We start from the raw sequence: 27,899 nt of genomic DNA, 5'->3' as shown, positions 1-27,899 counted from the left end.
CCTGAATTTCCCATAAACAATTTCTGGTGATGAGGGAGATTGAGCTTTGCAGGATGAAAACCTTTAAAAATAAAAAAAATAAAAAATCCCAGGTGTAGTTCTCAGTGCAGCTGCTCACTCCAAGACAGAATGAAGAGATAGATATTTGATGGATTCAGTTTCCCCTCCCCTCCCCAAGGGGATAACAGCAATTCAGAAGGAGAAATATACAGTGATGCCCCAACACATCCCACAACCAAAGCCCTCTCCATTTAGTCCTTGACATGGAAGCCAGCAGAATTTTAATTCCCCCCCCCATTAATTTGTTTTTATTAGAGATTTTCTTGGGTTACAAAAGTACATACCTTGTCTCTATTTTCAAATCATAAAGTCCTTTTTACATATCAGTTATGTTTGATGTGAGACTTCAATGTTGTATACAGCACAAATTTTTGAAGCCTTCCAACACCAGCAGAGGAGAGAAGGTTCTCTTGAGCATGCTCCATTCGTGGTAGTGCTTTTGAGCCATGCTCATTTTCACGAGGGTTGTGTGCAGGACGAGTTCCCAGGAAGCGTTTCCCCCACCACAAACCCAGTCTGTCTTTAAGACTCTCCATTGAATTTAGTTTTAAGGTCGGAGCAGCCATAATAAATCCCCGCCCCCTCCATTGGCACGCGGATGGTCAACCCAGTCATTAAGCATTGGCATGACTACAGTATCAGGGTTGGGGCACCTGTGGTGGCCCCTCCAGGTCTTGCTGGACTCCATCTCCCATCATCTTCATCTTCCTTCATCCTTGACCATTGGCCGTGCTGGCTTCTGCCAGCAGGACAACATAACCTGAAGGGCCACAGGTTCCTCTGCTGCTGGGCAAAAAACAAAATTGGATTACTTAGTGGATCCGACCAAGGCCTCTCTAATCCCCTCTAATGGCAAAGAATAGATGGAGGTAGCCCTTCTCTGTTGTTTATTCCTCTGCTCAGGCATATGGTAGCCAGTGATATGCTACCACTTTAACATGGAGGTTCCATTTAGCCATCATTGCTTAGATATTAGCAAGCCCACCTGCATTCTCCATGGATTTATTTTAAATAGATTTATCAGATGTCAAGGAAATAAACAACTATCTGACTTTTAGAAGGCAGCTGAAGGCAGCCCTGTTTAGGGAAGTTTTTAATGTTTGGTGTTTTATTGTATTTTTAATATTTTGTTGGAAGCCGCCCAGTGTGGCTGGGGAAACCCAGCCAGATGGGCGGGGTATAAATAAATTATTATTATTATTATTATTATTATTATTATTATTATTATTATTATTCCTTTCCAAAATTAAAAAGCAGTTTAAGACAGGGGTATGCGATGTGGTGCCCTCCAAAGGATGCGGCTCAGTTATCATCTGGAAAATTCCACGTTGGCTGCTTATGATCTAAGCCAATACCCATGACCACCACAGTGTTGCAGTGACTTCTGTAAGTTGGCTTTGGGTGAATGCACATTCTCCTCTGTCAAGCCATTCTTGCTCTGAGATCTGGGTGGCTGCTGTTCCAAGAAGGAATGGGGATCCTTACAAAGCTGTCCTCCTCAAAGGTTTAAGGGGCCCAAGTATTCTCCTGTGTAGTGAAGAACCCAGTTCTGCTCTGTGCTGCTTCCCACCCGTTAATCCCACGAACTTTCCTTGCCCTCCCTCCTCCCCATAAGACATATTTAAGACTTCATTAACCATTCATTTATTTGATTTATACCCTGCCTCTCCTCTGAGTGCAGGGTGGCACCCCACTCCACATGTTATTAATCCTCACAACAACCCTGTGAGGTGGGCTAGACTGAGAGTGCATGACTAGCCCAGGGTCACACCTTCATGCCTGCGTGTGGGGATTTGAACTCTGGTTGCCCAGATCACAGTCTGGCGCTCTAGCCACAGCGCCACACAGGCTCTCAACAGTTTAGGCCCACAGTTTCTGTTACGAAGCCCACAGAGTGATTGCAAGCTAGTCAGGCTCTCTCAGTTTTGCCTTCCATACAGGTGGCCTGTTCTGAGGGTGAGTCGTATTCCCACTAAGGTGATGGGGTTACTGTCAGCGTGCCCTCAGCCAGCACTGGGGGGCCAGCACTGGGGGGCCTGCCTACCTGCCTTCTTACAAGCAGCCCAGGTGGGTACAGCCAGCTGTGTGGGACTCAGCAGGGGAGAGGGTGGGCATAAAACTGGAATTAGTTGGCCATTGGTTTTGGCTCCAGCTACTTACTTTTGCCCTCCCTTTTCTGCATTCTTGTTATCCCACTCTCTGCTCTTAAAGTCCCAAGGCTACAATGGTTGAAACACAATATTAAAAAGTCCTTTAAGAGATCCTAAAACCACAGAAATAAGGTGGGGCCTAAAAAATATGCCAGGCTGAATGGGCACCAGCACCAATGGGATCTGGGGACCAGGGGGTGGGATGCAATCTAGCCTACCTGCAATTTTGAGCCCCTTGGAAGAAACACATCATCATTTACTTTGCCATAGCCCAGGAGTCGGCAAACTTTTTCAGCAGGGAGTTGGTCCACAGTCTCTCTGACCTTGTGGGGGGGGGGGCTGGACTATATTTTGAAAAAAATATATGAATGAATTCCTATGCCCCACAAATAACCCAGAGATTCATTTTAAATAAAAGGACACATTCTACTCATGTAAAAACACCAGGCAGGCCCCAGAAATAACCCAGAGATGCATTTTAAATAAAGGCACACATTCTACTCATGTAAAAACACGCTGATTGCCGGACCGTCCGCGGGCCGGATCCTGGCCCCTGGGCCTTAGGTTGCCTACCCATGCCATAGCCAAAGAACAGGAACTGTTGGAGAAAACATGTGTTGAGAATGGTTTTTGTTTAAAGATTTTCCTCTTTTATTTGAATGCACGTGCAGTCAGTTTCAGATAATTTGGCACTATAACATAGCATCTTACTTAGGCCCTCCCTCTTCTTTTAGCCTCTAGTCCCCCCCCCCCAAAAAAAAATATACAGTACCTTTCTGAGCCTGGCTGTGCCTGGAAAACTGCTGAGATGGCTCCGGTGCCAGCCGCCCTCCATTCTCACAGCGGAGAATGCTCTGCTCTCCCACCTATGCCATTCCTGCCCTCTTCCTGCCATTATTGCCATCTGTTTTCAATCCCAGGGTGTGCGCGCACACTTCCAAGCGCTTCCCTTTGCCTTGCCCCCACTCCCACACCAGAAGCCTGAGAAATGACCCAGACATCCATTCTTCACAGAAAGGTATAAAAATAGGAGCTGGAGAAGGGGCTCACACAATAGCTGTGACTGCATTCTGTTTGTACCACCAAAACACACATTTGAAAATGTTATCATTTCCGTACATTTCCCACCTCCCCTTCCTTTCACTCCCTAAACAGAATGTTCCAGTAACAGGGAAGTGGTTCCAAAATCCTTCAGCCAAGTCTTGGTGCCACTACACATTTAGGAGAGAGAAGCATGTTGTTCTTGCATCTAACACCCACGGCCCAATGATGCGTAGTGGTTGCAGGGGCAGACTAGGACCTGGGAGACCAGGGTTGAAGCCCCACACTCAGCCATGAAGCTGACTGGGTGACCTTGGGGCTGGGCACTGCCTCTTTCAGCCTAACCTATCTCACAGGGTTGGGGGAAGAACTGTGTACGCCACTTTGTGCTCCATGGAGGAAAAAATGGGAGGTAAATGCAATAAATAAATGAATCACAGCAACCCAGTCATCTCAAACTCACCCCCCTGAACAGGTTGGTGTCTCACTTAATAGTATCGTGCCCTTTTTTCTAGACGGGCTTTCCGTGCCCCCTCCCGCCAGTACCATTTGAAAGCTACCACAATTCGCTTCTGCCTAAAGTAACACATTGGGGATAGTTACAGATAGGTAGCCGTGTTGGTCTGCCATAGTCAAAACAAAACAAAAATCCTTCCAGTAGCACCTTAAAGACCAACTAAGTTAGTTCTTGGTATGAGCTTTCGTGTGCATGAAATGGAAGTCCATGAAGAAGTGTGCATGCACATGAAAGCTCATACCAAAAACTAACTTAGTTGGTCTTTAAGGTGCTACTGGAAGGATTTTGTTTTGTTTTGACTATGGCAGACCAACACGGCTACCTATCTGTAACTGGAACTATGGAAGGCACCACATTGAGCCGCATGAAATGGAAGTCCATGAAGAAGTGTGCATGCACACGAAAGCTCATACCAAGAACTGACTTAGTTGGTCTTTAAGGTGCTACTGGAAGGATTTTGTTTTGTTTTGACTATGGCAGACCAACACGGCTACCTATCTGTAACTGGAACTATGGAAGGCACCACATTGGGCCGCATGAAATGGAAGTCCATGAAGAAGTGTGCATGCACACGAAAGCTCATACCAAGAACTGACTTAGTTGGTCTTTAAGGTGCTACTGGAAGGATTTTGTTTTGTTTTGACTATGGCAGACCAACACGGCTACCTATCTGTAACTGGAACTATGGAAGGCACCACATTGAGCCGCATGAAATGGAAGTCCATGAAGAAGTGTGCATGCACACGAAAGCTCATACCAAAAACTAACTTAGTTGGTCTTTAAGGTGCTACTGGAAGGATTTTGTTTTGTTTTGACATTGGGGATAGGAGATTGTTGACAATAATTGTGGTTGTGCTTTTGCAAGCTTTGCTTACCTGGTTCTGTGCTTCAAGCAAACTCCACCTTAAAGACACACAGATACACAGTAATTGCATTGTTAGGGTGCTAATTGAGAGCAGGGCATCGGAAAGTCCACAAATATTGTTTGGTTTTTAATTTGGCAAGGCTAGGGAGGCATAATGCTTGGGGGGGCATGTTTCCACCATGTTCAAATTTCCCATCAAGCAGGACACTTGTAAGCACACTTAAATAAGTTCAGGAACAGATTGGCAGGTCTGCACAGAATTTTTTGCAGAATTCATTTTTCTTCTTATAGTGGGGAGTGGTTTTTTTTTTTTGGGGGGGGAGTTCTGAAGAGCAGTTCAAGTGCAAACATCCCTGGTTCAGCTGCCTGCATTTCCAGCTAAAGGTGTCAGGTAATAAGTGATGAGGAATTATCTTGCTACCTGGAGAGCTACTGCCAGTCAGATTAAACAGCACTAGTCTAGAGGGGCAAACAGTTTAGCCAGGTATAAGCTTCCTATGCTAACACAACCCATCAGCAGAAATCCTGCTTGCCTCCCTACTGGTCTGTTCTTTTACCAAACGTTGCCTATGTTGTTTCTGCAACTTTGAAGAACTAGAAGCTTCATTTGAACAAAAAGTAAGTAGGGAGTTTTTCTGGTGAGAATTCTGCAATGCATTGTGGCTCTTGTAGCTATGGCCAGTGCAGTTTTGAGTTCAATGAAATGGCCACGACTCTGCCTGCAAGTGCCAGCTGAGCCCATTGGAGAAGGAGGACAGGCAGCTTGTGCAAAGTAGTCACCCCCCATCACCTGTCAGGCTCAGAACTTGGAGAATAATGCTGTGCTTTGGGCTTCGAGAGTCTGTAGTGAAACTAGAGCCTCTGTGTGAATCCGCGCAGAGCTGATGATGGAAGCTGCTCACCGTGCAAACATAACAGGTTGCTGGATGGTATAAAATGTACAAGGTGTGTGAACCACTCGTGAGATCTACAAATGAAGGGTGGTATACAAATATAATAAACAGTGATAATAATTACTGGTGGGATGCTCTCTGGGGAGTGGGAGGGAGGTGAGAGAAGAAGCTCAGTGGTAGAGCATCTCCGTTGCAATTCCTGACTGAGGGAAATCCCTGCATAAGACTTTGCAGAGCCATTGCTGCCAGTCAGTGTTGACAGTACTGAGCCAGATGGATCTATGATCTGACTCAGTGTACGGCACCCTCCTATGTTGCTACAACCTCCTGCGTGAAAGAGGTAAGAAACTTGGTTAACCTTCCATAAACTATGCACAGGAAGTGGGAGTCTGTTTTCTTTTATCGATTTAAATGTGGCACTCAGACTCTGCAAGGGAAGGTGATTCTTTTCTCCCCTTCTCCCACAAGTGATTCCACTGAGTAGTCTGCATAAATCTTGATACTAAGCGGGACCGGGAAACCTCAGTAGCTGGTGCCTGAGTAGCCTGTGTTTAGAGCTGGAATAGTACCCAGAAAGGGGTGGGTGGGGGGAATATGGCACCTTGAGCTTTTATTTTCTCCCCCTTGACTCCTACTAATGCTAAGGTCACCCTTTGCCTCCTGTAGATTCCTCCTCTGCACTGGATTTTCATGTAGAATTGAAGAATCTTAATGAGCGTGTGAATTGACAGTGCCTTTCTCTTACATGTGCCCTCTCACTTTAAAATTGGAAAATGCTATCTCTGATTCACGCTCCTGCCCTCGTCCCCAGCGTCTTATTGTAGCTGCAACCACACCCATAATTCTGGGGCTTAACAGTCTCCCCCAATTTCTCTCTCCTTGGCTTTGCAGGAGTCTCCCCAGGACAGTGCCATCACACGCGACATCAACCGGACGTTCCCTGCCCATGACTACTTCAAGGACACTGGGGGCGATGGCCAGGACTCCCTGTACAAAATATGCAAGGTACCCTGACTGGGATGCTATCTTGGCTCACGTGTGGACCAGGATGGTGGAGCTGCCTTGTGGGAATAAATGTGCTAGGCCAGGTTAGCCCAGGGTTCTTCGTCGTGAAAACACCTCCAAGCATGAGATGGTAGTGTTGATAATAGAATTATGGGGTTGGGACCCCCAGAGGTCCTCTAACCCAGCCTCCTGCATTACACATATCACAGCTAAATACCAGGAGGTGACCTTCCAATCTCTGGTTATAAACCTCCATCGAGGGAGAATCTGTCACCTTCTGAGGTAATCTATTCCATTGTCAAACACCTCTTACCATCAGAAAGTTCTTCCTATCATTTGGTTGGGATTTCATTTCTTGTCATTAGAATTCATTGTCTTGGGTCCCACCCTCTGGAGCAGCAGAAAACAAGCTTATTCTGTCTTCCAATTGGCAGCCCTTCAGATATTTGAAGATGGCTATCCTATTCCCTCTCAGTCTTCTCTTCTCCAGGCTAAACACCCCCAGCAAAAAGGTTGTTGAAACATATTGCCTGTTGTGCCTGCTAATTTATCCTTACTGGGATTGTAGTCCAGAATTATCCAGAGGGCACAAGGTGGGTCAGTTTGTGCTCGTGGATGCCTGGGCAAATCGGCCTTTTGCCTCAAAGGGCATTCCCAGATCTTCTGGGCTCCTTGCATCAACTGGAGCGGCTGCTGTATTTCTTTTCGTGTGGCAGAGAGCAAAGGAAGTCTGAGCAAAAGGATCTTTGCTTCTCTCTAACACTCTGGAAAATTAATCAGCTCCTCATTTGCATTATAAGGCAAACCACAAACACATTCAAGCCACTCATTAAAATGCGGGAGGCAATTAGCAGGTTAAAATAAAAAATGTCCGCACTCTGGTTTGATCCCTTTACCTTGCTTGACCGGAGGATCCAGCTCTTTGAACCTGGCATTTAGAAAGCTGCCATTGCTGCCTGCTCCTCCTCCAGAGACTGTTTGGCCTGGGAAAGCAGCTTGGCTTCCTGGCCACCTCCTAAGCTCTCTGACAAAGCACACCATTAAAAAGGATGAGCTCTGCGTGGGACGCGGACCAAGGACTGGAGCAAGCAGCTTCCTATCCGCTCCCTGTGTATAATTGATATTCAAATCAAAGACTTAGCGGCACAGCTTGAAAGATTTGTTTTTGTGTTATTATCCCTGCATAAAATACTTCGGGTCTCAAACATGCTCTGGCTTATTTTGGGAGAGTTGGATGTGCACGCTAGATCCCCACGGTGTGCATTTATGCTTCAGCCCCACTCCCACCCCCATCCTTGCAGCTCAGTGAACCAAGATCCTAGCCCAGGACTTAGCTTTCTACTCTCTCTCTCTAAAATGCCATCGAGGTGAAATTATGCCCCTTTTGCTAGGTGTGCTGGGCTCCCTGCCTGCAAAAGGCCAGGGAGCCCAAGGCTTTGGTGGGCAGATCCCCTGCAGACCTTTCGCTTTTCTTGTGACTCTTGTGAAATCCTGGTCAGGATAAGCGCCCCCTTGCCCCAAATTGCCTCCTTAACAGCCTTCACTGACTTGCTCCAAGTTCCCTTTGTCAGCCCTTTCTGTGCTGAGGGACAAAGCAGGCTATTCCACGTGCAGACAGATTGTGTGATTGGCACAAGGTTGGTTCTCTGGATGGCTGAGACGGAGGCAACCCTTGTTTTCAGCCAGAAGGTGGTGACCTTCATAACCTGCCCCCCTGCCACAGCAACACTCTTGCTGTGCAACAAATATGCATTATGCGTGCCATAATATACAGATGCACACTGAAGCTGGGAAGCTGTTTTGAATGGAGTAGGGGTGGTTGTGGCCAAGCCAGTGGTGGTGGTGTAGTGGTTTTAGTGTCACACTAGGACCTGGGAGACCAGGGTTCAAATCCCCCCACTCGGCCATGAAGCACACTAGGTTCCCTTGGGCCAATCACTTCCTCTCAACCTAACCTACCTCACAGGTTGTTGTGGGGATAAAGTGGGGAGGAGAACTGTGAGCTCCTTGGAGGGAATGCAGGCCATAAATGCAAGCAAGCAATCATTCAGGTGGGGCATCTTGTGTTGTTGAAGTCTTGACCGTTTCCTGATTCTTCTTCCAGGCCTATTCTGTCTACGATGAAGAGATTGGCTACTGCCAGGGCCAGTCATTCCTTGCTGCTGTGCTGCTTCTACACGTGAGTTCCTCTTTGCTACCTGAGAGAGGGTGCTGTGCAAGAACGTTCCAAAGCGTGGGGTGGGAGCTCCTCTGCGGCACTCAGGCACAATCCAGTCTCCCTTTGCTCTGCCTCCCCCGCCTCCCTCCCTGCCCAAGACCTGTTTAATTAATCAGAATCTGTGAGCACTTTGAACCTGGCAGGAGGATGGGCAAATGTGCCCGAGAGTTTAGGAGACCCTGGTATGTGACCCATCCATGTATCTTCTGTGTCTTGTATTGGTTTCCTTGAATGTAATGTCACTCTTCGTTCCTTTTCCCCCTTTAAAATTTCTAAATCGCCTTTGATGCTGTTTGCTGAAACATACATTAAAGCCTGCTTACATGCCCACAAACCAAAGATTGCAGCAGTTACCTAACCAACAACTAGCAATGAATCACTGCAGGTTTAGTGATTTTTATATAATCAAAACCAGGACAATTATCCTATAGTTTATATGGATATGTAATTAATTGTACGTATAATTTATATGTAAGAACAGACAGAAGAGTCAGGTTGTTAACAAATCCAAACTCCATCCAGGCTGCCTGTTGGTTTCTTGTTCTTCTTTATGTTGTTGAGCAGCAATGCAGGTAGATCCATTGTGAAGATCCCAAAACTTCCCCACATCCAGAAACAGTTGCTCCATACATGGATGCCGTCTCTTCTAGAGATGTTACAGAACTGAAATTTTTCATTCTTCAAACATGCTAATAGTGAACATGGGTGCAGAGCTAGGGCAGTTTTACAGCCCAAATTGAAATAGGGAGAATGCCTGCTGCTGGGGAGGAGCAGCCCAAGGTTTGTAAACAGCGGGGGGAAAAGAAACTTTTAAAATAGTCCAATAAGGACTGAGCATGCTTGTTGGCTGCAGAATCCGGGTGGTAGGCGTCAGGTTCCAGGGAATCCGATTCCCCCTACGGTAGGCTGCCAGGGATGGATATAAAGGAGAGTTCTTACCAAGTCTTTTATTCAATATTCACAGAGAGAGTCTTAGAAAAGCTGCTCCCAGTGAAACCCCATCCCCTCCATCTCTCCCATTATAGGCCATCCCTACGTTGGCTGATCTGTGCTTTCTGCCTCTGGGATTTCTGTTCTCCTACTTTCAATGCCCACCGGGTTCGGGTGTGTGTGTCTGGAATGCTTTCTAAATACACCGAGTCTGTCGGCTGCCTCTCTCCTGGTGCTGCTGCTTCTTCCTGTTCCTCTCCCAATATTTCCCAGCTTCTCCCTTCTGCAGCCTCTGAGCTGTGACCTCCCTCAACCCACTGTTGTAAATCTCTGCTGTCTTCCTCTTCTCTGGAAGGTTCAGGCTGAGGAGGCGGTGTCCACTATTCCTCCTCCTCTTCTGCCCAGCCCCTGACAGTAGGATGGGCAGTCAGGAAATCTGTTGGTGTTTGAATGGAGTATTCTGGCAAAGGGCATGGCTGGCTGGTTGGCACCCTGAGCACAAGCACTCCACAGTGCAGCATTTTGGTACAGGTCCAAGTGTCATAAATCCTGTGCATTTACCAGGAAGACGGGTGGCATGTTCTTTTCCTGCTTTTGTCAGTCGAGGAGTCAAGTCAGGTTACCAGGCTGCTCAGTTCGAAGTCCACCTGGGACCAGCTTGGGCTCTGGGCCACAGGTTTCTTCTGGTGCCTGGCTGGACTGATTTCCACATCTCACCAGTGGCCTCTGACTAAATGAGCTTTGTAGAAAGGCTTAAAGGGAGGCTACAGTCTCTTGCAGGTGTCAGATAAAAGCTGGGGGGAGGGCGGGCTTTGTAGTTTAAGATGACCATCCACTCCCAAGGCTGAATATCTTTTATTTCCCTCTCTTAACACATCAGAGGTTATGTGGGCCTTTGAGGGGCTAACCAGTTTGTGCGGAGTCCACCACGGGGAAATCTTGGGCAATCTATTCAAAAGGAGTTGTCTGGATGACCCCTTCGGGTACTGGTTGCAAGTTTTCTCTTGTTCCTTGGAAACAGCCAGCTCAGAATACCACCAGGGATGCCTGCCCTGTCTTGCTTCATTTCCCTGGCTGTCCACCCCACTCCAGCAGTTGCATATGCAGAAGTGCTGAGCATTTTTTGCAGTTACTTCTCTCTGACACCCTTAATTCCCTTTCTGCTGCTAGAAGTTATTTTTAAACCACATTCATGTTGTTGGTTCTCTTTCTCTGCTCTCTCCCCGCTTCCTCAAACTAGCTATCTCTGCTGTCAGTTACTGAATGACACTCTGCAGAGCTTCCAGGCCCATTTGTTGTTCTGATCCACAGCAGGCTCCTTTCCCTTTTTTAAAAATATCCCCTCCCCCAGCAACCCTTCAGCTTATTTGAATGATGGCTGTACCACCATCTCACACTAAACATAAAGAGACTTGGTGTGTCTCTGAAAACCAGACTTCCTGTCAGTTTGAGAGGACACAAGAAAGTTGTAGAAAGATATTCTGAACACCAGTCATAAGGGTGGTTTTGTTGTAATTGAACAGCAGCTCCCATTATTCACCGTGAAAACTTGAGGCCTCGCAGAATAATGAATTTAGCGGTTCTTCACCTCGCCACAGGCAATGCAGGCATTAGCTGTGCAATTCATAAGAAATGAAGATGAAATTGTGCTTAAATTGGATCTTAGAATTGCTTCTGAGGTTGCTTTTGGAAGATTGTGATGGGTTTTTAAGAGCTTAAATCCCAGTCCGGAGATGTAAGCCTTTGAATTGTGGTACCTGCTTGTCTTTAGGAGAGGGAAGCCTGCAGAGCAGCAGAAGCTGAAAATATCATTCAAAATGGGTGGCTTTCCTGGGCCCTTGGCTAGAGGTCTTGGACTTCTGTGAGTGCACCTCTCAAATGTTCATGAGGTGTGCATGAGCCTTCCTGGTGCATTCTTCAAAAGCACCACAAACTCCCTCTTTGCAACAGTTTTATTTCCCCCTCAGTAGGGACGCAATTGGCACTGTGATCTAAACCACTGAGCCTTTGGGCTTGCTGATTGGAAAGTCGGCAGTTCAGATCCACGTCACCGGGCTTTGTCCCAGTTTCTGCCAACCTAGCAGTTTGAAAGCATGCCAGTGCAAGTAGATAAAATAGGTATCGCTGTGGCAGGAAGGTAAACGGTGTTTCCATGTGCTCTCGCTTCCATCACAGTGTTCCATTGTGCCAGAAGCTGTTTAGTCCTGCCGGCCATATGACCTGGAAAGCTGTCTGTGGACAAATACTGGCTCCCTTGGCTTGAAAGCGAGATGAGTGCCACAACCCCATGGTCACCTTTGACTGGACTTAACTGTCCAGAGATCCTTTACCTTTTTTAAAAAGCTGTTCTCCCCTCAACTTGTAAAAGGCCCAGTTGACGTGGCCCAGAACGTGAACCTTCATTACTGTGGGAAAACAGGGTGAGTTTTTGAGCAAGGGAAGATGACAGACTTTTCCAGAACACCCTGGGTAAGAATACCCACTTAAGACTGGCATGGTGTGGATAAGGCTACCAGTGGGTTCTAGCCATGATTGCTGTGCTCCACCTTCACTGCTGGAGGCAGGATGCCTCTGAATACCAGGTGCAAGGCTCTTACGTTCCCATGAGTAGATATGACACCATCAGTTTACCCCTCACTTTCTGCTGAACTGCTGCTAAACCTTCCCTTGCTGTCATATTCTCACACAACCTGTGGTGGTTTACGGTTCATTGGTGGCAGAAAGAATGAGCAATAATCTCCTGCCTTTTCCTTGTGGGAGTAGAGTAGGGCCACATTCACACCATACATTTAAAGCACACCTTTACCACTTTTAAACAGTCATGGCTTCCTCAAAGTAATTACGGAAGCTGTGGTTTGCTAAAGGTGGTGAGAGTTGTTAGGAGACCCTGCAGTCCAGAGCTACAATTCTCAGAGTTCCCTGGGAAGAGGGCTTGATTGTTAAACTATTCTGGGAGCCTTAGCCCTGTGAGAAAAATGGGGGTCTTCTAATAGCTCTTGACATCTCTAACAAACTGCAGCTCCCAGAATGGATGTTTAAAGTGGTATAGTTAGGACTGCTGTGCGTCCAAAATTTCCCAGCAGTGTCTGGGTGGGATAGCTTAAATGTCCAGGAAAAGCCAGACTTGCATGTTGGAAGTGTAGATTTTGGAAATTTTCCTTAAAAGTAGCTCAAAAACTTTCTTTTCTTTCCTTTTTTGTGATCTGGCAAAAAAAGTTTAGCAACTTTGAAGAAAAAAACAACAACTCAGCAACTTTTGTGTCTGGATTTTCACTTTTTGTAATATGGCAACCCCTAGGTATAGTGCTTTAAAAATAGAGTGTGCATGTGGCCCACGTTTGGCTGCCAAGAAAGTAAGGTGGTTCTCTCAACATACTGGTAGGAAAAACTGAAGGAAGAAGTTAGATTATCATGCTTAGCTCCCCACCCCACACCCCTTTAAAAATGACAGCTGGTTTTGTTCTTTGTCTTTGACAGATGCCTGAAGAACAGGCGTTTAGTGTTCTGGTCAAAATCATGTTTGACTACGGACTCAGGGAGCTTTTCAAACAGAATTTTGAAGATTTGCACTGCAAGTTTTATCAGTTGGAGCGACTCATGCAGGTAAGGGGTGCTGTCTGTCCCCAGAGACCGAGATTTGACAGGGGGTGGGGTTTCATCCGAGAGAGTGATGCTCTTTGCAAGGTGAAGTCCAGAGGTGATGCTAACAGTGGTGGCCTGGCTGAGGGGTGGCCACATGGCCTTTAATCATGTGACAAGCTGTGCCCCATTCTTCCCCTGGCCATTTTCTTCTTCCCACGACTATCACAACAGCGTGTGTAGCACAGTGGCAGGGAGAGTGGGCTGGCTCCTGTGATCCTCATTGCTGGACTCCAGCTCCCATCATCCCTGCCTACTGACCATGCTGGGAGTTGGAGTCTAGCAGCATCTGGAGTGCAGCACAGCTTCCCCCAGCCCTGGAATAGCATGCCTTTATTCTCTCCCCTTCAATTTCTTTCTTTTTTTAAAATTGTTGTTCTTCTACCAAGTGTACTTGAAGCATCTTGTGAATTGTTCAGAAGAGCCACACTCTATATATTTAGTGTAATATTGAATGAATGAATGAATAACAATAGAAGAGAATCAGTGGAATTTAATAATAATAATAATAATAATAATAATAATAATAATAATAATAATAATAATAATAATTGATACGACAACCCAATAATTCATTAAGTGAAAATGCTTAGTCAAATTTCTGTTGTCTGTTAGGCAAAGACCATTGCAATACTAGTCACCAAAAACAGTAATAAGAATTTAAGAATAAATTAAAACATATTGTCAAAATTTAAGATTGCAAAGTTCCTCAATTCATTTAGGTTTAGGTTTTGTAAAAAAAGATCCCCTTGGCAGTTGTTTTTGTTAAAAAAAAGGGGGGCCTGTAATTTTATTTTTTACTAAGGTTACCCTGTAGGTAACAGACTTGTCTACATTTTGCCAGCAGCCATCCCATTGACTCCTTAGAAAAAGAATTTATTTGCTCCACATCTGAAAGCTGCTGGAGATGCAGCTGGGGTGGGGAAGCACACGCGGGAGGCCGTTCCACAGTTTGGGTGGCACAGTGGAGTAGGGGCCCCCTACTCCATCATCTCCAGTGATGAAGGAATTCGTGGCAGGGCCTCTGATTAGCACTTTACAGTTTGAGCAGGCTCACATGCCTGAATCCCCGTGTTTCTAGAATGCCAGACAAGTGAAAAGTTCCTTGCCAGGTCAATTGCAGTAGCTTTCAGCAGCTGGCTGCCCTTAGGCCTGTTGGCACTTCAGCAGGCCATTGGGGTCATTGGGGGGGGATGGGACACCGGGGCTTGCCCCTCCCCTGCTGCCACCATTAATGCACCTGAATGGGTGTTTTTTGAAGCTAGTTGCTGCCTAGGGGCATTGATGTCCAGGAGACCTAAATGTTCTAAATTACGTTAATGGGAAACCTAAACATTCTGTGGTACATTATGAGTCCGTTGTGTGCTTCCATCTTAAACAGCATCTTGCAGATGAGAAGATGGTTGTGTTATTTATTTATTGCTATTTGGGACAAACTTTTGTCTTTTTCTTCTCTTTTAGGAGTACATTCCTGACCTCTACAACCACTTTCTTGACATCAGCCTTGAAGCACACATGTATGCATCCCAATGGTTCCTCACGCTGTTCACAGCAAAATTCCCCCTTTATATGGTCTTCCACATCATTGACCTGCTGCTGTGTGAGGTAAGGGCGATCGCCTTTGACAAATTCCAGTAATCCTGGCCCTTCACATGGGTATATTTAGTTATAAACTAAACACACGAGAGTTTGTAAACAAGCAAAAATAAAAGGGTGGAGAGAAGGAAGGTATATATAAACAGTTTCACAATCATGTTCATTTTCATGGATGTTTTTCCAGCCTTCTGTAGACATGGCATCATGGCAGCTTCCAGCCAGCGCATTAGATATTAATCTCCCATTTCTTTGAATCCACCTATTGTGTGCCTGTGTGTGATCTGGACATTGAGTCACTGGCAAAGGAGGTCAGCTTTGTCCCCCTTAATCTCTGAATGGCTGTGTGCAAGAAGCTGGTGCTGGAGGAAGGAAATGATTCAGCAGCTCCAAGAAAGTTCTGGGCAGAATGTGGTGCCAAGAAGAGCTTGCTAAAAGCTTGCTTTTATTGTTGCTTATAGTCCTCAGGTGGCGCAGTGGGTCAGTCATTCTCGCTGTTAACCGGAAGGTTGGTGGTTCGAGCCCACCCTGGGACAGCTGTGGGCAAGACTCCTACATTGCAGGGGGTTGGACTAGATGACCCTCAGGGGTCCCTTCCATCTCTATGATTCTATTACCATCATGGTTGTGTCAGCTGCAGAAAAGAATATACATGCTAATACAATATTTAAAGAAACTACATCAACCCAAAAAAATTGTTACATTAAAATATATAGTTAAAATAAACGAGGTAAAAATAAAGAAATACAAAAGGTTAAAAGGAACTAATGCATTAAAATCACCTCCATTTCTAAATGCTGCAACACAACAATAAGAGTGCTGAGGACTGCTATGCTGTTGACAAACATGCTTGATGGTAGAAGTCTTTTTATTTTGAGGCTATTTTTTACCTTGCTCTTTAGCCATAATTCATATAAAAAAACAGAGCCCTCCCTGCCATTAGGCTTACATTATAAAAGGACACGATACACAAGGAAGATGCACTGCGAGGGAGGAGGAAATAAGCAAGCTTAGGTTAGATGTCTTAGTTACTTGGGAGAAGAGACCCACAGGTGGTGAGGTGTGTTTTCCCTGTGGGACCCATGGCCAATTGCTTGGGTAAGGTCTTTCCATGCCACTTTCTAGTACGTGCTGTTCTTGTTTGAGTTCATTGTTGTCATAAATATCCATAAAGCTGGGGGGAGATTGCAGCTCAGTTGCATCTCCCGTTACAGCGATGGGAGAGATCTTTGCTTGAGAGCCACTGCCAGCCTGGGTAGACGATGCCAGTCTATATGTCACGGGAGAGGGTGCCTCTGTGGACTGTTTGCCCCCTGCCTGCTGGCCTACAGAGAGAGCAAACCGCTATCCCTGGCTTTGTGCTACTACAGCCAACCCAGGGACTTTTGCTCATTCCACCCCCAACAAACCACAGTCTGTAAGCCAAGAGCAAACCTTGCCTGCAGATTGTGGTTCCTTAGCAGTGAAACAACACCTAGCCCATGGTTTGGACATAGCGCTGAAGCCAGAGATCATGGTTTGTTTCTTCCTGGTGCTCTTGGGAAGGAGCAGAGTGAGCAAGAGAAACAAAGCCGTTCTGTGGGAAACGCTTAACTGGGGTGTGTCACAGTGTGTGAACGAGGGACATAGTCTGACCAGGTCTTAAGGCAACTGGGTATTAATCACCGTTCTGCGTTTGGCAGAAACACTGTTGGCATTGGGACTTCTGATTGTTTTGGGATTCTGATGGTGTGGAACTCTGGTGAGGAATTGTTTCCCCTCCTTTTCTGATTTAAATATTTGAAAGTCATTGTCGATTCATGCTGCCCCCTGCCCAGTTCCATTTGGGGCACCTTCTTAGGGACCAGCCTGCCGTAGGAGGAGAAGGGATTGTGCTTGACTCCAGCTCCTGCCAGGCCCAGCCTGCAAGGCTTCTGGCCGGGGAAGAAGGGAACTGCAGTGCAGCAACATCTGGAGGGCATCGTAAGGGTGGGCCCTGCTCTAGAGTATTTGACCATGTTCGGAGGGTTCCCCTGGATTCCCTTCCCTAAACAACCACTGGATTGCGCAAGGGGCTTCTGTGGGGGCTGAAGGCTCAGACCTGGAAGGAGAACTTAAAAGTGGAATTCAGTGCAGTGCAGTGTTCTTGTTTGAGAGATTTAGAGGGTTCCTCCAAACCTTGCAGCAAAATTGACGAAACATGTCTGAATCACACTTGTGAGGGAGCAGTGAACAGAGCACATTTTAGCCAGGCAGCAGCAGCAGTGGTGGTGGCAGTGGCTTCCTGGGAGGCAGTTTTAATAATTTGTTTACTCGCTTCCTAATTAGCAACATTCATTAATTCTCAGTGGACTTTCCCCCTCGGAAAATGGCACAGTTCTGCTGTGCCCCCTTTTACTGAGAGATCGTTCTGTTCCTTTCCCAGCTGGGGTCTGTGCTCCTCAGGGTGTGTGTGTGTGTGTGTGTGATGGGGCGGAGAGTGGTGCACCCTGCTGAAAATAGCAGCTATCAGCTTTGCTCTGGCCTGTCTCTTCTGAGCTGCCAGAGGAACTGTCTGCCCATTTTCAGCTTTTCGTTTTCAACCATGAAGGATAGGAACCCTTTCCTGAAATCAAAGCAGCTCAGGTGGAGCTGCATCCCACGATCTAGTTGTTCAAATGTCTAGGCACTCTTCTTTCTCTCTTCTCTGCCCACAATTACAAGAAAAATATATGCAAACTTGTTGGTGGAGCTTGTGTTCTAGGAACCTGTACAGCAGCAACGAGCTGTTGAGTCTTCTGGGTACATTTAGCTTACATCCTCACCCCCTGCAGTAAGATGACGCTTAGTAGAGGATATCGAGGCTTTGGAGCAGAGAGAAAGACCTGTCTGTTTAACAGACCATAAATCAGAATGGGTTATGGGGCTGATAGTTCTCGTCCAGAACAGACTTGGCAGGGACTGCTCCGAATGTTGGTTTTGTCTCTCACTACTTGCTTTTCTTTCTTGTTTTTTTTCCTGCAGGGCATCAGTGTTATATTCAATGTTGCCCTTGGGTTGTTAAAAGTGAGTATCCAGCCCCTCTGTTCCGCTTCACATGATTTGTGCCGAAAGCCCTGCAGTGAACGCCTGCACTGTAGAAATCCTAAAGTTGTCCTGCAGATTTATCTTACAATTTTTAAAAGCAGGGTCTAAAAGAAAGAACTTGGCAAGAGAATGACTAGTGGGTGCTGGCTCCAGTGGAGTGAGTTTTACAATGGGGCTCTTGCTGAACACCTTGGGGCTCTTGAACATCTCTCTCCCCACCCATGGGGCCATGTTTGCAATGTAGAAAAAAGAGCTGGGGTAAATAGACATTATTATTTTTTAAAAAGAAAAAAGGAAGGAAGGAAGGAGCCAGGATCCAACAACTCCTCACTGGTAGTCGGGACAGACTGTGAGCAACCTTCCCTCCTGCCCACCTTGGACGGGAGTGTCTGCCTCTCTTTGTCTTCCCTGGGGTGGGGAAGGATGAACCGTACTTTGCTAGGAAGGACCTAGCAGAATGAGGCTTTCCTCCCACTCAGTGCCTGCATTTTGCCACCAGCGTGGGTGGATAAGGAGAGCAGGGAGGCTGCTCTTGCTTCAGAACTTCCTGCCATTGTCAAAACTTTCAGTTTTAAACTGTCTGCGACAATCCAGATATCCTGTCCCTTAACCTTCCTAGCCTTCCCTCCATCCTGTCTTCCATCACAAAGGACTCCTGCACCAAGGTGCTGCCCTCAGGGTGCATGGGACCGCAAACTTCACTGGCCCCAGCCAGCAGGGGGGTTGTGATCTGGCACTGGGCTGCAGGCAGCCACACAGGAAAACAGGAATGTGTTGTGTTGTGTTGTGTTGTGTTGTGAGGGCTTTGTGTTTTGTTTTCAATAAAGTGGAGTTAAATATCATTTCCAAGTTCTTCCCTAAGGAAGAAATGAAGCTACTTTTGCCACCACTTTTCTTAGTTACAGGTTGTGGGTGCCATACAATTTCATTTTCCAGAAAGCCTTTTTCTCTGCACTTTCTCAGACAACTAGGGACGACTTGCTGCTGACTGACTTCGAGGGTGCTCTGAAGTTTTTCCGCGTGCAGCTGCCCAAGCGATATCGCTCTGAGGAGAATGCCAAGAGGCTGATGGAGTTGGCTTGCAGCATGAAGGTATGTGAGTGGAACCACCGGCCCTTGCGGGGTTGCATTTAAGTGGAGCCTTGCTATGAAATACTCAGGGGGGTGGGAGGGTGAATATGCCCCTCATGCACTGCCAGCAGCGATGCCTCCTGTTCTGGCTGTGACTGGAGGCTTTCCAGACAGTTAAATAGCTGCTGTAAAGTGGAGGGAGGAAGACTTGCGCTGCCAGAGGGAGCCTTGGTGGAGCTTCTGCATCAGTGCCAGTAGAGGGAGCAAGAGGACAGGTTTTATGCCGCTCCAACATCCCTTAACAAAACTGTTGGCATCCTTCCTGGGCAGCCTCTGGCACCAGCCTGGGCCCTCCAGATGTTCTGGACTGGGGCTGATGGGAGCTGTAGTCCAGAACATCTAGAGAAGAGCCCCAGGCTGGTCTGGAGAATGATGATGTGGGGGAGAAGGTGGTGGTTTTGCAAATCGTGCTCCCCATCCCCTGCTGATTGGCAGTCTTGGCTGTTGTTGTTCTTTCCATTCATCTCTCACAGTGATAATTGCCTTTTTGTAGGGCAAGCTGGTTGGCCTTTCAGCCAGCCTCAAAATAAAGCTTACTGCATTGGGATGGGGGAATAGGTGGGAGCCCCAGGTTTGCTAGCTGGCTTGCCCAATCACAGGGATAAGAGGCTGGAGTGTGTTTGCTTCGCTTTTCCCTTTCCCTTCCTGCATTTACTTCCCACCTTTTCTCCACGAAGCTCAAGGTGGCATATGTGGCTCCTCCCCATCTCATTTAATCCCCAAAACAACATTCCTGTGAGGTAGGTTAGGCTGAGAGGCAGTGACGGGCCCAGGGCCATGGCCGAGTGGGGTTTGAACCCTGGTTAGACACTCTGCTACACCACACTGTTTGTTTTGCGGAGCAAATATACTGCTTAATCCAAGTCAAAAAAATAAATCCAAGGCTTTAGATTTGTGTGATAACATTTCAGCAGTTAGAAAAGCAGGGCACTGGGTAGTGTGTTTTCTTAAGTGTCAGGGAATGTTTAAAAACTGCCAGATTGCATAAAAGAGGGGGTCCCCAGAAAGTCCGTGCCACTATAGATATGGACTGAGCACAAGTTAAAAAGTACAGGTTAATAAATGCTACCTGAGCCCCACTCCCAGCCTGAAGCCCCCTCCTTATTGAGAAGCCAACCATGATATGTTCCAGCTCTCGCTTGAGGTGAAAACAGGAAAGATTGTTCTGGCGGAAATGTCTGTGTTTGTGATGCAATGGCGAGGGAAGAGGAGACCTTCTCCATGGAGCTTGGATCAGTGTGTGTGTGTGTGTGTGTGTGTGTGTGTGTGTGTGTGACATTTGCTGAAGATGCTTTGAGGCACTCTAAGGGTTATGTGACCGGGGCACTGTCCTTCTGAAGTCACAGTCTCTGTCCCGACATGCACAACTCCTCCGCACATGTACTGATAAGAATTCATTTATCCTCCCTACTGTGTCCAGTGACAAACTCTGTAAGTTGGAAGGGTGCCTAAGTGTAAGCTTCCTAAGCAAGAGACTCCCAGCCAAATCAATCATCGGAGTTCCGTTTTGTTTTTATAGAAAGGCTCCAGCGGATATCTTGAGTTAAAAGAAGCAAAAGCACAGCTTCTCCACATGTCTTGACTGAGACGCTCTTGATTCTCTCTCCCACCCCTAGATTAGCCAAAAGAAGCTGAAGAAATATGAACGGGAGTACCATGCCATGAGAGAGCAGCAGGCTCAGCAGGAAGACCCCATAGAAAGATTTGAGGTAATTTATGTTATTCTGTCATGTTGGGGGCCAGCCTTGGACCAGATAACCACACATGTCTCAGTGTTGTTTTGTGTAGGGACCACAGAGCAGGGATGGTCTCGGGCAGTCCTTTCTGAGAAGGCAAATCCATAACCAGGGGCACTACCACTGAAAAAGTCCTGCCTCTGCTGGCTATATGCAGCATTTAATTCCAGCCTTGTAATTCAGTCTGCAAAAGTCAGTCTCCTTTCTGCTTACCCACCCCATGTCTTTGTTGGTGGGCAAGCTGTTGGTGGCCTCCATGAGTAAGACATAAATAAGCTCCTTAGCCTCCTACTTGCAATGCCAAGATCCAGGCAGCTACAATGAATGTTTAATTGCAGGGTTTAGGGTGGAGGAGACCCTCTGGGGTGACCACTCTGGGGGCAGTTGCTTTGGGGGCACCTAGAGGCTGGGGCTACTGCCTTGAAAGTAAGGAAGCATCTTGGGGAGCAAGGCCCCTCAACCCTTGGGTGAAGCATTGGTAGCCTTCTGGGAACTTAATCCAGTGTCTTCTGAGGTGGGGTCACTTAACGAGTCATTGATTCAGGAAGTTGCTATCATTTGACTCTTTTTTGCCTCGATCCAGCGAGACAACCGGCGCTTGCAGGAAGCGAACATGAGGCTGGAGCAGGAGAATGATGACCTGGCCCACGAGCTGGTGACAAGCAAGATCGCCCTGAGGAAGGACTTGGATAATGTAAGGGGCAGAGGCCTTGCCTGGCCATTCACTGCCCTTCAGTCTATTTGGCCGCCATTCTCTCTTGGTGCCCGAGCCCAGAGCCTGTCTTTTGTGAAGGCCTGTAGCTCTGCAGTGGCAGAGCATCTGCTTTCCATGCAGAAGGTCCTGGGTTCAACTCCTGGTGTCACCCAGATAGGGATTTGGCTTATGGCAGCTTCCTGGGTTCTGCCCTTTGAGAATCCATTCCCTACCTCCAACCTTCTCAGCCCAGTTGACTTGAGAGCAGAGCCCCATGACCAACATAAACTGGCTTTATCCCTAGTCACTTGTGCCTGAGTGTCCTGGGATGGGTTGCTGTGTGACAAAACAGTTGTGGGAGCTGGGTACGTTTAGCCTGTAGAAGACAGAGATGTGATAGGTAAAGGTAAAAGTGACAGGATAACATGGAAGATGGAGGAGGCTTGTTTTCTCCTGCTCTGGAGGTGGGACCCGGACCAGTGGATTGAAATGACAAGAAAGGAGATTCTGACCACGTTGTGTTAGCATAGGCAATACGGCCATGTTTGCTGCGGCTGATGGGAATCATAGCAGCGGAAGACTTCTGGGCACCTGGTTGGGGAAGCCTGCTCTGATGAGGCAAAGCATTTCCTTTTTTGCAACTATCCAGGCTTCCTTCTTTTCTTTTTACTTTCTACCAGTTTGGCAGCAGGTCTTTGAATCCTGCCCAGCCTTTCCTGTGCCTTATCACAAATAGCCATACACTCTCTATTGGGTCATGTAAAATGGCGCCAGTCGACTTGGTTTAGCCAGGTTCTCATGTTAGGACAAGGCAGGAACGTTCCCAAAACAGTGACGGTGGATAAGTCTGCCATCTTTTCAGAGAGCAGTTGACTCAGGAAGAAACGGGGAAGATTTGTTCTGTGCAGCTCCTCCTAGCCAGCCTTTTTCTTCTGGCACTTACTGATTTTAAAAGACCTCTGAACCTCTCTGTATTCACATAATCCCAGAACGTTGTGTGGGAGGAGGAAACAAATGAAGGTTACCTGGCAGGTGAAAACACTGGGGGGGGGGGATGTGCACGATGGATCCCTTCTCAGTGTCACTACCCTGTCCCTGGGAGGTCCTCATCTTGGAAAATAGCAGGAGAGGCAGATGCTGGAAATGACACTCGCTGTGTTTGTAAAGCAAGCAAGCTCTTCTTCTCCTTTTGTCTGGATTCCTGGTTGAAAAGGCAGTGCCTTCAGCACAAACCCTTGTTTCAGTATCGGTGGGGTGTCAGCGTACATGCCCCCCACCCTGGCCTCTCTCCCCCTTCTGTATATGGAGTGGGTTTGCTGCTTTCTGAATGGTCTCAGATATTACCAAGTCTTTATTCTAAATTTAATGTGCAAGACCCAGCCTCAAATCTCAAGTGCCTGCCCATGTATACACCCACTTCTTCACAACTGTTTGTTTGCTATTTGCAGAATTGCTGCTTTCTGCTAGGAATGTTTTTTTTAAAATAAAAATAAAAATAAATAAAACATGACCAGAGATGGACTCTGTGACATTTTGGCTCTCCCACGTTTTGTGTTCCAGGCAGAGGAGAAGGCGGATGCCTTGAACAAGGAACTGCTGATGACCAAGCAGAAGCTGATAGATGCTGAAGATGAAAAGAGGCGGCTGGAGGAGGAGTCGGCTCAGGTTTGGGCCATGGGGCAAGGAGGTGGGGACGCCAGTGGGAGGGAGACCAGGCACGGCAAGGGCAGAATCGCTGGTTCTAAAGTCCGGCAGCCTCTCTGGGTGGCTTTTCTGTGGTTCTGCCCTTGCCAAACCCAGCTGGATTCCTGATACCTGGGGGGAGAGGAAGGTCTTGTGCCAAAAAGACATTTAGAGTAGGCACTGTGCAAGTCTCTTTCAGGAAAGGGTTCTGGAGTTTTTCAGGGCAGCACCACCAAAAAGGCCTGTCCCTCGGTGCTACCATCCCCTCCCCAAACATATTTCAGAAGGAGGGCCCATGTGGAAGGCCTCCAGCTTGAGGGTGGGTGGGGAAGGTACATACAACTCAGATGTGAAAAGTTGCTATGCATCTTTGCTTGGAAGCAGAATGAGAGCTGTTTGCTTTTTAGCCCAGCCCTGATCCCTCCTGGTCTTTCTTTTGCAGCTGAAGGAGATGTGTCGCCGGGAACTGGACAAGGCGGAGTCAGAGATCAAGAAGAACAGTTCCATCATTGGAGACTACAAGCAGGTGAATGCAGGGGTCTTCCAGGTTGCTGGCTGCAAGGGGAAGTCTTCTGCTTGCTGCAGATGGATGCAACTCTCAAGAAGGCCTCATGAAGGCTGCTCTACCCTGATGCCCTCCAGGGGGTGATGGACTTCAGCTGAGGCTGATGGGAGTTGTATTCCATCTAGATCCGGGGGTTGGAACATCCTTGCGCATGAGCAGAAGAGTTGAGGCCACAATGGGTAAATGGAATCTCTCTCTGCAAAGGCTGCGCATATCGCTTCATATCTGTCTTTTGGCCAAATCCTAACCACGGCTTCCTCAAGGCCCCTAGCTGGCCATTTGGGAAGCCAGGACCAAGGACTTGAATGGGCTCAGCTGAAGTTCTTTCTCTGTTTTGGTAGATCTGCTCCCAACTGAGCGAGAGACTGGAGAAGCAGCAGACAGCAAATAAAGCTGAGATTGAGAAGATTCGGGTAAGGAGTGCCTCTGCTAGGGCATTGGTTGGGTTTAGCACTAGGCTGAAGGCAGCTTGAATCCCTTGGAGGACATGTGAGCTGAGGGCTGTGGTGCTCAGGTCCTGCTTTCAGGCTTCGCATTTGGGCATCTGGTTGCTGAGCCATATGGGGTCCTTGGCCTGATCCATGCTGCTACAGGCTCTTTTGGCGTCCTCTGGAAACAACCCCTGTGCCATTTTAGGATTGGGCCATTTCTGGGATTCCTCCTTAAAAGCATATAATAATGTGTTGGAGGTTAGCCCTGTTGCTTTTCAATGGTGCTCATCCTGATATGAAAAGGGTGACTCTGAAGCCTCTCATCTCCCTGGGGACCTTCTGACTCTGGGTGCCTACCCCTCTTTGAATGTGTGAGCAATTTGGAGCTTGAATTACGTATTGCAATTGCATCCTGCCTTTTCTCCCACGAGCTCAAGGCAGCATACACTGTTCTCTCTCCCACACCCTGAACTTGTATCCTCACAACATCCCTTTGAGGTGGTTTCAGCTGAGAGGCAGTGACTACTAACCCATGGTAACCTCAGTTAGCTTCATGGGTGCACGGCGATTTAGACTAGGGTCTAGCCTGACACTCTAACCCCCACAACCGTACCAGCCATATGGGAATCAAGGTGTGTTTGTGTGTGTGATGGAATAGTTCTTGGACTGGGGAAACTGCACTGGCATCTGGAGTGGCTTTCCTCTCCCACAGGCAGAAATTTACCCCTTCCCAATTGAGTCATTCCAGAAGCAGAAAAGTTAGAAAGTCACATGATCATTAAGTTAAGTTTAAAGCTGCATCAGTTTGGTGTCCATATCAGCTGTCAGCTACTAAAGGTTGCCTCTGGGCAAAACTACTGCTTTGGACCCATAATTTGGGGGGCAAATTATGGGCGTGCCAGGGGCAGGTTGGCACACAGACGCAGGCTGCAGTGGGAACCCTGCCCCTGTGGGTGGGGAATCTCATGGCCTGATCTCCTTGGCTTCAGCAAAAGGTTGACGACTGTGAGCGCTGCCGGGAGTTCTTCAACAAGGAGGGGCGGGTGAAGGTGGCCAGCGTTGCCCGGGAGGGCTCCGAGGAGGACACGGATGAGGAGAAGGAGGCGCTGAAGAACCAGCTGCGGGAGATGGAGCTGGAGCTCGCCCAGACCAAGCTGCAGCTGGTGGAGGCAGAGTGTAAAATCCAGGTAGGTCACATTGGGGGCAGTGGGAATGGGGTGCTGCACCAAGCCAGTGCCCCCGCCTTCCTACAAGGGTGAGTGGCCGTGTCCAAAATGAAATCCCCATTCTTAAGCTGGAAACTCCCAAGTTCTTCTCTTAAAAAATGGTTTCTGGAAACAAGACAACGTAGAGTTGGAATGAATTTTGTACCTCCTGCTTAGGTTTGTTCAAGTGAGGTTGGGGAGGGGGTGGGGGTGGTTGTGTGCACGGAAATTGGGAGTTATGTGACTCTCCTTTCCTGTTGCCTTCCAGGATCTGGAGCATGACTTGGGGCAGGCGCTGAATGAGGTGCAGGCCTCCCGGAAGACCTGGTTCAACCGAACACTGAGCTCCATAAAGACAGTGACAGGCGTTCAAGGGAAAGAGACGTGCTGAAGGGGCGGCCTCCTCCCGCGGCCCACGTTCCCCCTTGGGACACCTTCTGCCTTCCGTTGCTGCCTCGGCCAGTTGCCGATGCTGCTGCCATGTGGGAGAGAGAGGACCAGAATGTACATAGACTCTAGAAACACACAGCGCATGTTGGGGCTTTCCGCAGGTTAGTGGCCCAAGCTCTCTGCGAGGCTACCGCTGCGAGGCTCAGCGCAGGATCTTCATACTACTGATTATTTAACCAGGGGGTGTAGCTGTAGACTGGAAGCTCTTTTCAGAGGGGCAGAGAGGGGGACACACACAAAAAAACACTCCATTCTACAGTCTGGCTGGAGGCATTTCGCAGGCCCAGGTACGAGAATTTACCAAAACCTCGGACTTACTAAGTTTACAGATACAAGAACTTCTTTTTTTTTACAGTTATAACTCTTTAAAAGAACAAAAGGGAAAAAATACTATTTCCAAGAAGTTACTCCAGTGCCAGAGACCAGATCCTCCCCCGCCCCCGCCTGAGTTAGTGGGGGAAGAAGCATTTGCATGGTTACCTTTTGGAGCAGGTTCGCCCCCTCCCCGCAAGTGTGTGAACACACCTCCCTGTGTCTCTCCTTTGTCCACCATTTAGTTATTGTGTCACTAATCAATTCTATGCAAGTGGGTTGGAGGAGGGGGAGTGTCATCATTGTCTTTTCAAAGTACCTGTTGCTATTGGAGTCCTCCTTGTCTCCGAGCTATTTAACTTCTACTGTGGTCCGTTCCACACGTGGTTCATCTTCCAGAGCCATATATAACACATACCTGTATCATTTCAGTGGGCAGGACCTCTGGACTGAGTTAAGCTAAACTTGGGCCTAATGAAGTCTGCGAGGCTTTTAACTCGCTCCTAACTTTGTCTGGTTGACTTGGGTGGAATCTTCAGATACTACTTAGCTTAGTTTGGATCCAGCCCATTTGTGAACCAGAAGCTTCGTACTTTTAACTTAAAAAGCATTAAGACTGTCTGTCTGGTTAGCCAGCCTCCCTTGCACTTTCTGGAGAGCTGCTCTGCCTCTGCGGGAGCTATTATCCTTTATCCTTTATGGTTTTGCACATGGATGGGAAGAGGGCAACACAAAATAAAGGGGTGGGGAGGGAAGGAGGGATCACTGCACTGGCTGCGCTGTTGTTGTGTGCCATCTTTTCGCCATCTTTGCCTGGGCCTCTCCCAGGCAGAGGTGATTCGTGGCTCCAATGGCCGGCTGGGTTTTCCTTGTTCGTGTGCACCATTCCCGCTTCCACCATCCCTTCCCTTTCCCTCCACGCTTCCTGTAACTACACCGGTAGGTCCTAGGTCTGCTTGGATTTCTGAGCGCTTAGACTACCCCAAAACGTCTCACCAGAAAAGCTGTAGAATGGAGGTTTTGCACCTTTGTAATTTCTTCTTTTTTAATTTATACTGGTTTGTGCTACGCTGAAATGAAATAGCTATTGTATCAGCGGATAAACTTTTCTTGTGTGCAGCGTGTTTTGAGTATAAGCTGGTTACAATAAGAGGCACTGGTTTGTATATAAAGATAATTTGTATTTCTACGTTATTATTTTTTTTGTTGTTGACCAGACTAATGCTAGCTAATGCAGCCTGAGACTACCAGAGGCAAAAAGACCTTGCGGTGCCCAGGAGTTCATAATTTCTCTTCCCCTTAAAACTGTGTACATGAATATCTCGTATTGTTTTAATAATACCAAAAAATAACTGTAACTCCATCATTAATAGATGTGTGGACATTGTAGTAGAAGAGTAGTTTGCAGAGTATAGATCTTTGAATTGATATATAAACTAGTAAAATTGTATTACTATTTTCTTGTTGTCTTTCACTTTTAATGGAAATGTCATCTGCTCCATTTGTCTCTGCTGGGGCAGTAAGAAAGTTAAGAAAAGGTTGGGGCATTAGGAAGCAGCCTTCTACGCTCAGAGCAGCAGCACTCCAGCGTTTCAGACAAGAGCACCTTCCTGTGCTTTACGTGTAGGGATTGAGCCTTCTGCACACAAAGCAGGCGCTCTGCTGCTGAGCTTTGGCCTTCTTGATTCCTGGAACCCACCCTCTCCAGAGTCCCAGCTGTGTTCTGATGGGGGAAG

General features: G+C 47.5%; 1 protein-coding gene and 2 long non-coding RNA genes across 6 annotated transcripts in view; 1 reads left to right on the top strand and 2 right to left on the bottom strand.

Moving 5' to 3' along the window:
* The window catches only part of RABGAP1 (RAB GTPase activating protein 1), a 90,408-nt gene extending 62,789 nt beyond the window's left edge, over positions 1–27,619 (top strand). For all 3 annotated transcript variants that reach the window (XM_081896362.1, XM_081896361.1, XM_081896363.1), the window contains 13 exons: positions 6,418–6,531; positions 8,636–8,710; positions 13,157–13,282; positions 14,780–14,923; positions 17,894–17,935; positions 18,920–19,048; positions 20,704–20,796; positions 21,407–21,517; positions 23,078–23,182; positions 23,643–23,726; positions 24,107–24,178; positions 25,186–25,383; positions 25,670–27,619. In XM_081896362.1, the coding sequence (XP_081752488.1) occupies positions 6,418–6,531; positions 8,636–8,710; positions 13,157–13,282; positions 14,780–14,923; positions 17,894–17,935; positions 18,920–19,048; positions 20,704–20,796; positions 21,407–21,517; positions 23,078–23,182; positions 23,643–23,726; positions 24,107–24,178; positions 25,186–25,383; positions 25,670–25,792 (1,416 nt within the window). In that variant the 3' untranslated portion in view covers positions 25,793–27,619. The remainder of the gene's footprint in view (positions 1–6,417; positions 6,532–8,635; positions 8,711–13,156; positions 13,283–14,779; positions 14,924–17,893; positions 17,936–18,919; positions 19,049–20,703; positions 20,797–21,406; positions 21,518–23,077; positions 23,183–23,642; positions 23,727–24,106; positions 24,179–25,185; positions 25,384–25,669) is intronic.
* The window catches only part of LOC309361600, a 215,819-nt gene that overhangs the window by 81,681 nt on the left and 106,239 nt on the right, over positions 1–27,899 (bottom strand). The window lies entirely within an intron of this gene.
* LOC309361582 lies at positions 75–7,761 on the bottom strand. Of its 2 annotated transcripts, XR_014164529.1 has the most exons (3): positions 7,428–7,761; positions 2,429–2,549; positions 75–843 (listed from the first exon to the last, which is right to left on the bottom strand). It is a non-coding gene; the product is annotated as an uncharacterized lncRNA (long non-coding RNA). The 2 variants fall into 2 exon arrangements; XR_014164530.1 differs by lacking the exon at positions 7,428–7,761 and having other exon boundaries at positions 2,429–2,965.

The sequence above is a fragment of the Podarcis melisellensis genome (genome assembly GCF_964234715.1).
Source record: "Podarcis melisellensis genome assembly, chromosome: Z".
NCBI classification, from domain to species: domain Eukaryota; kingdom Metazoa; phylum Chordata; class Lepidosauria; order Squamata; family Lacertidae; genus Podarcis; species Podarcis melisellensis.
This window is presented reverse-complemented; position numbering and strand designations above follow the sequence as displayed.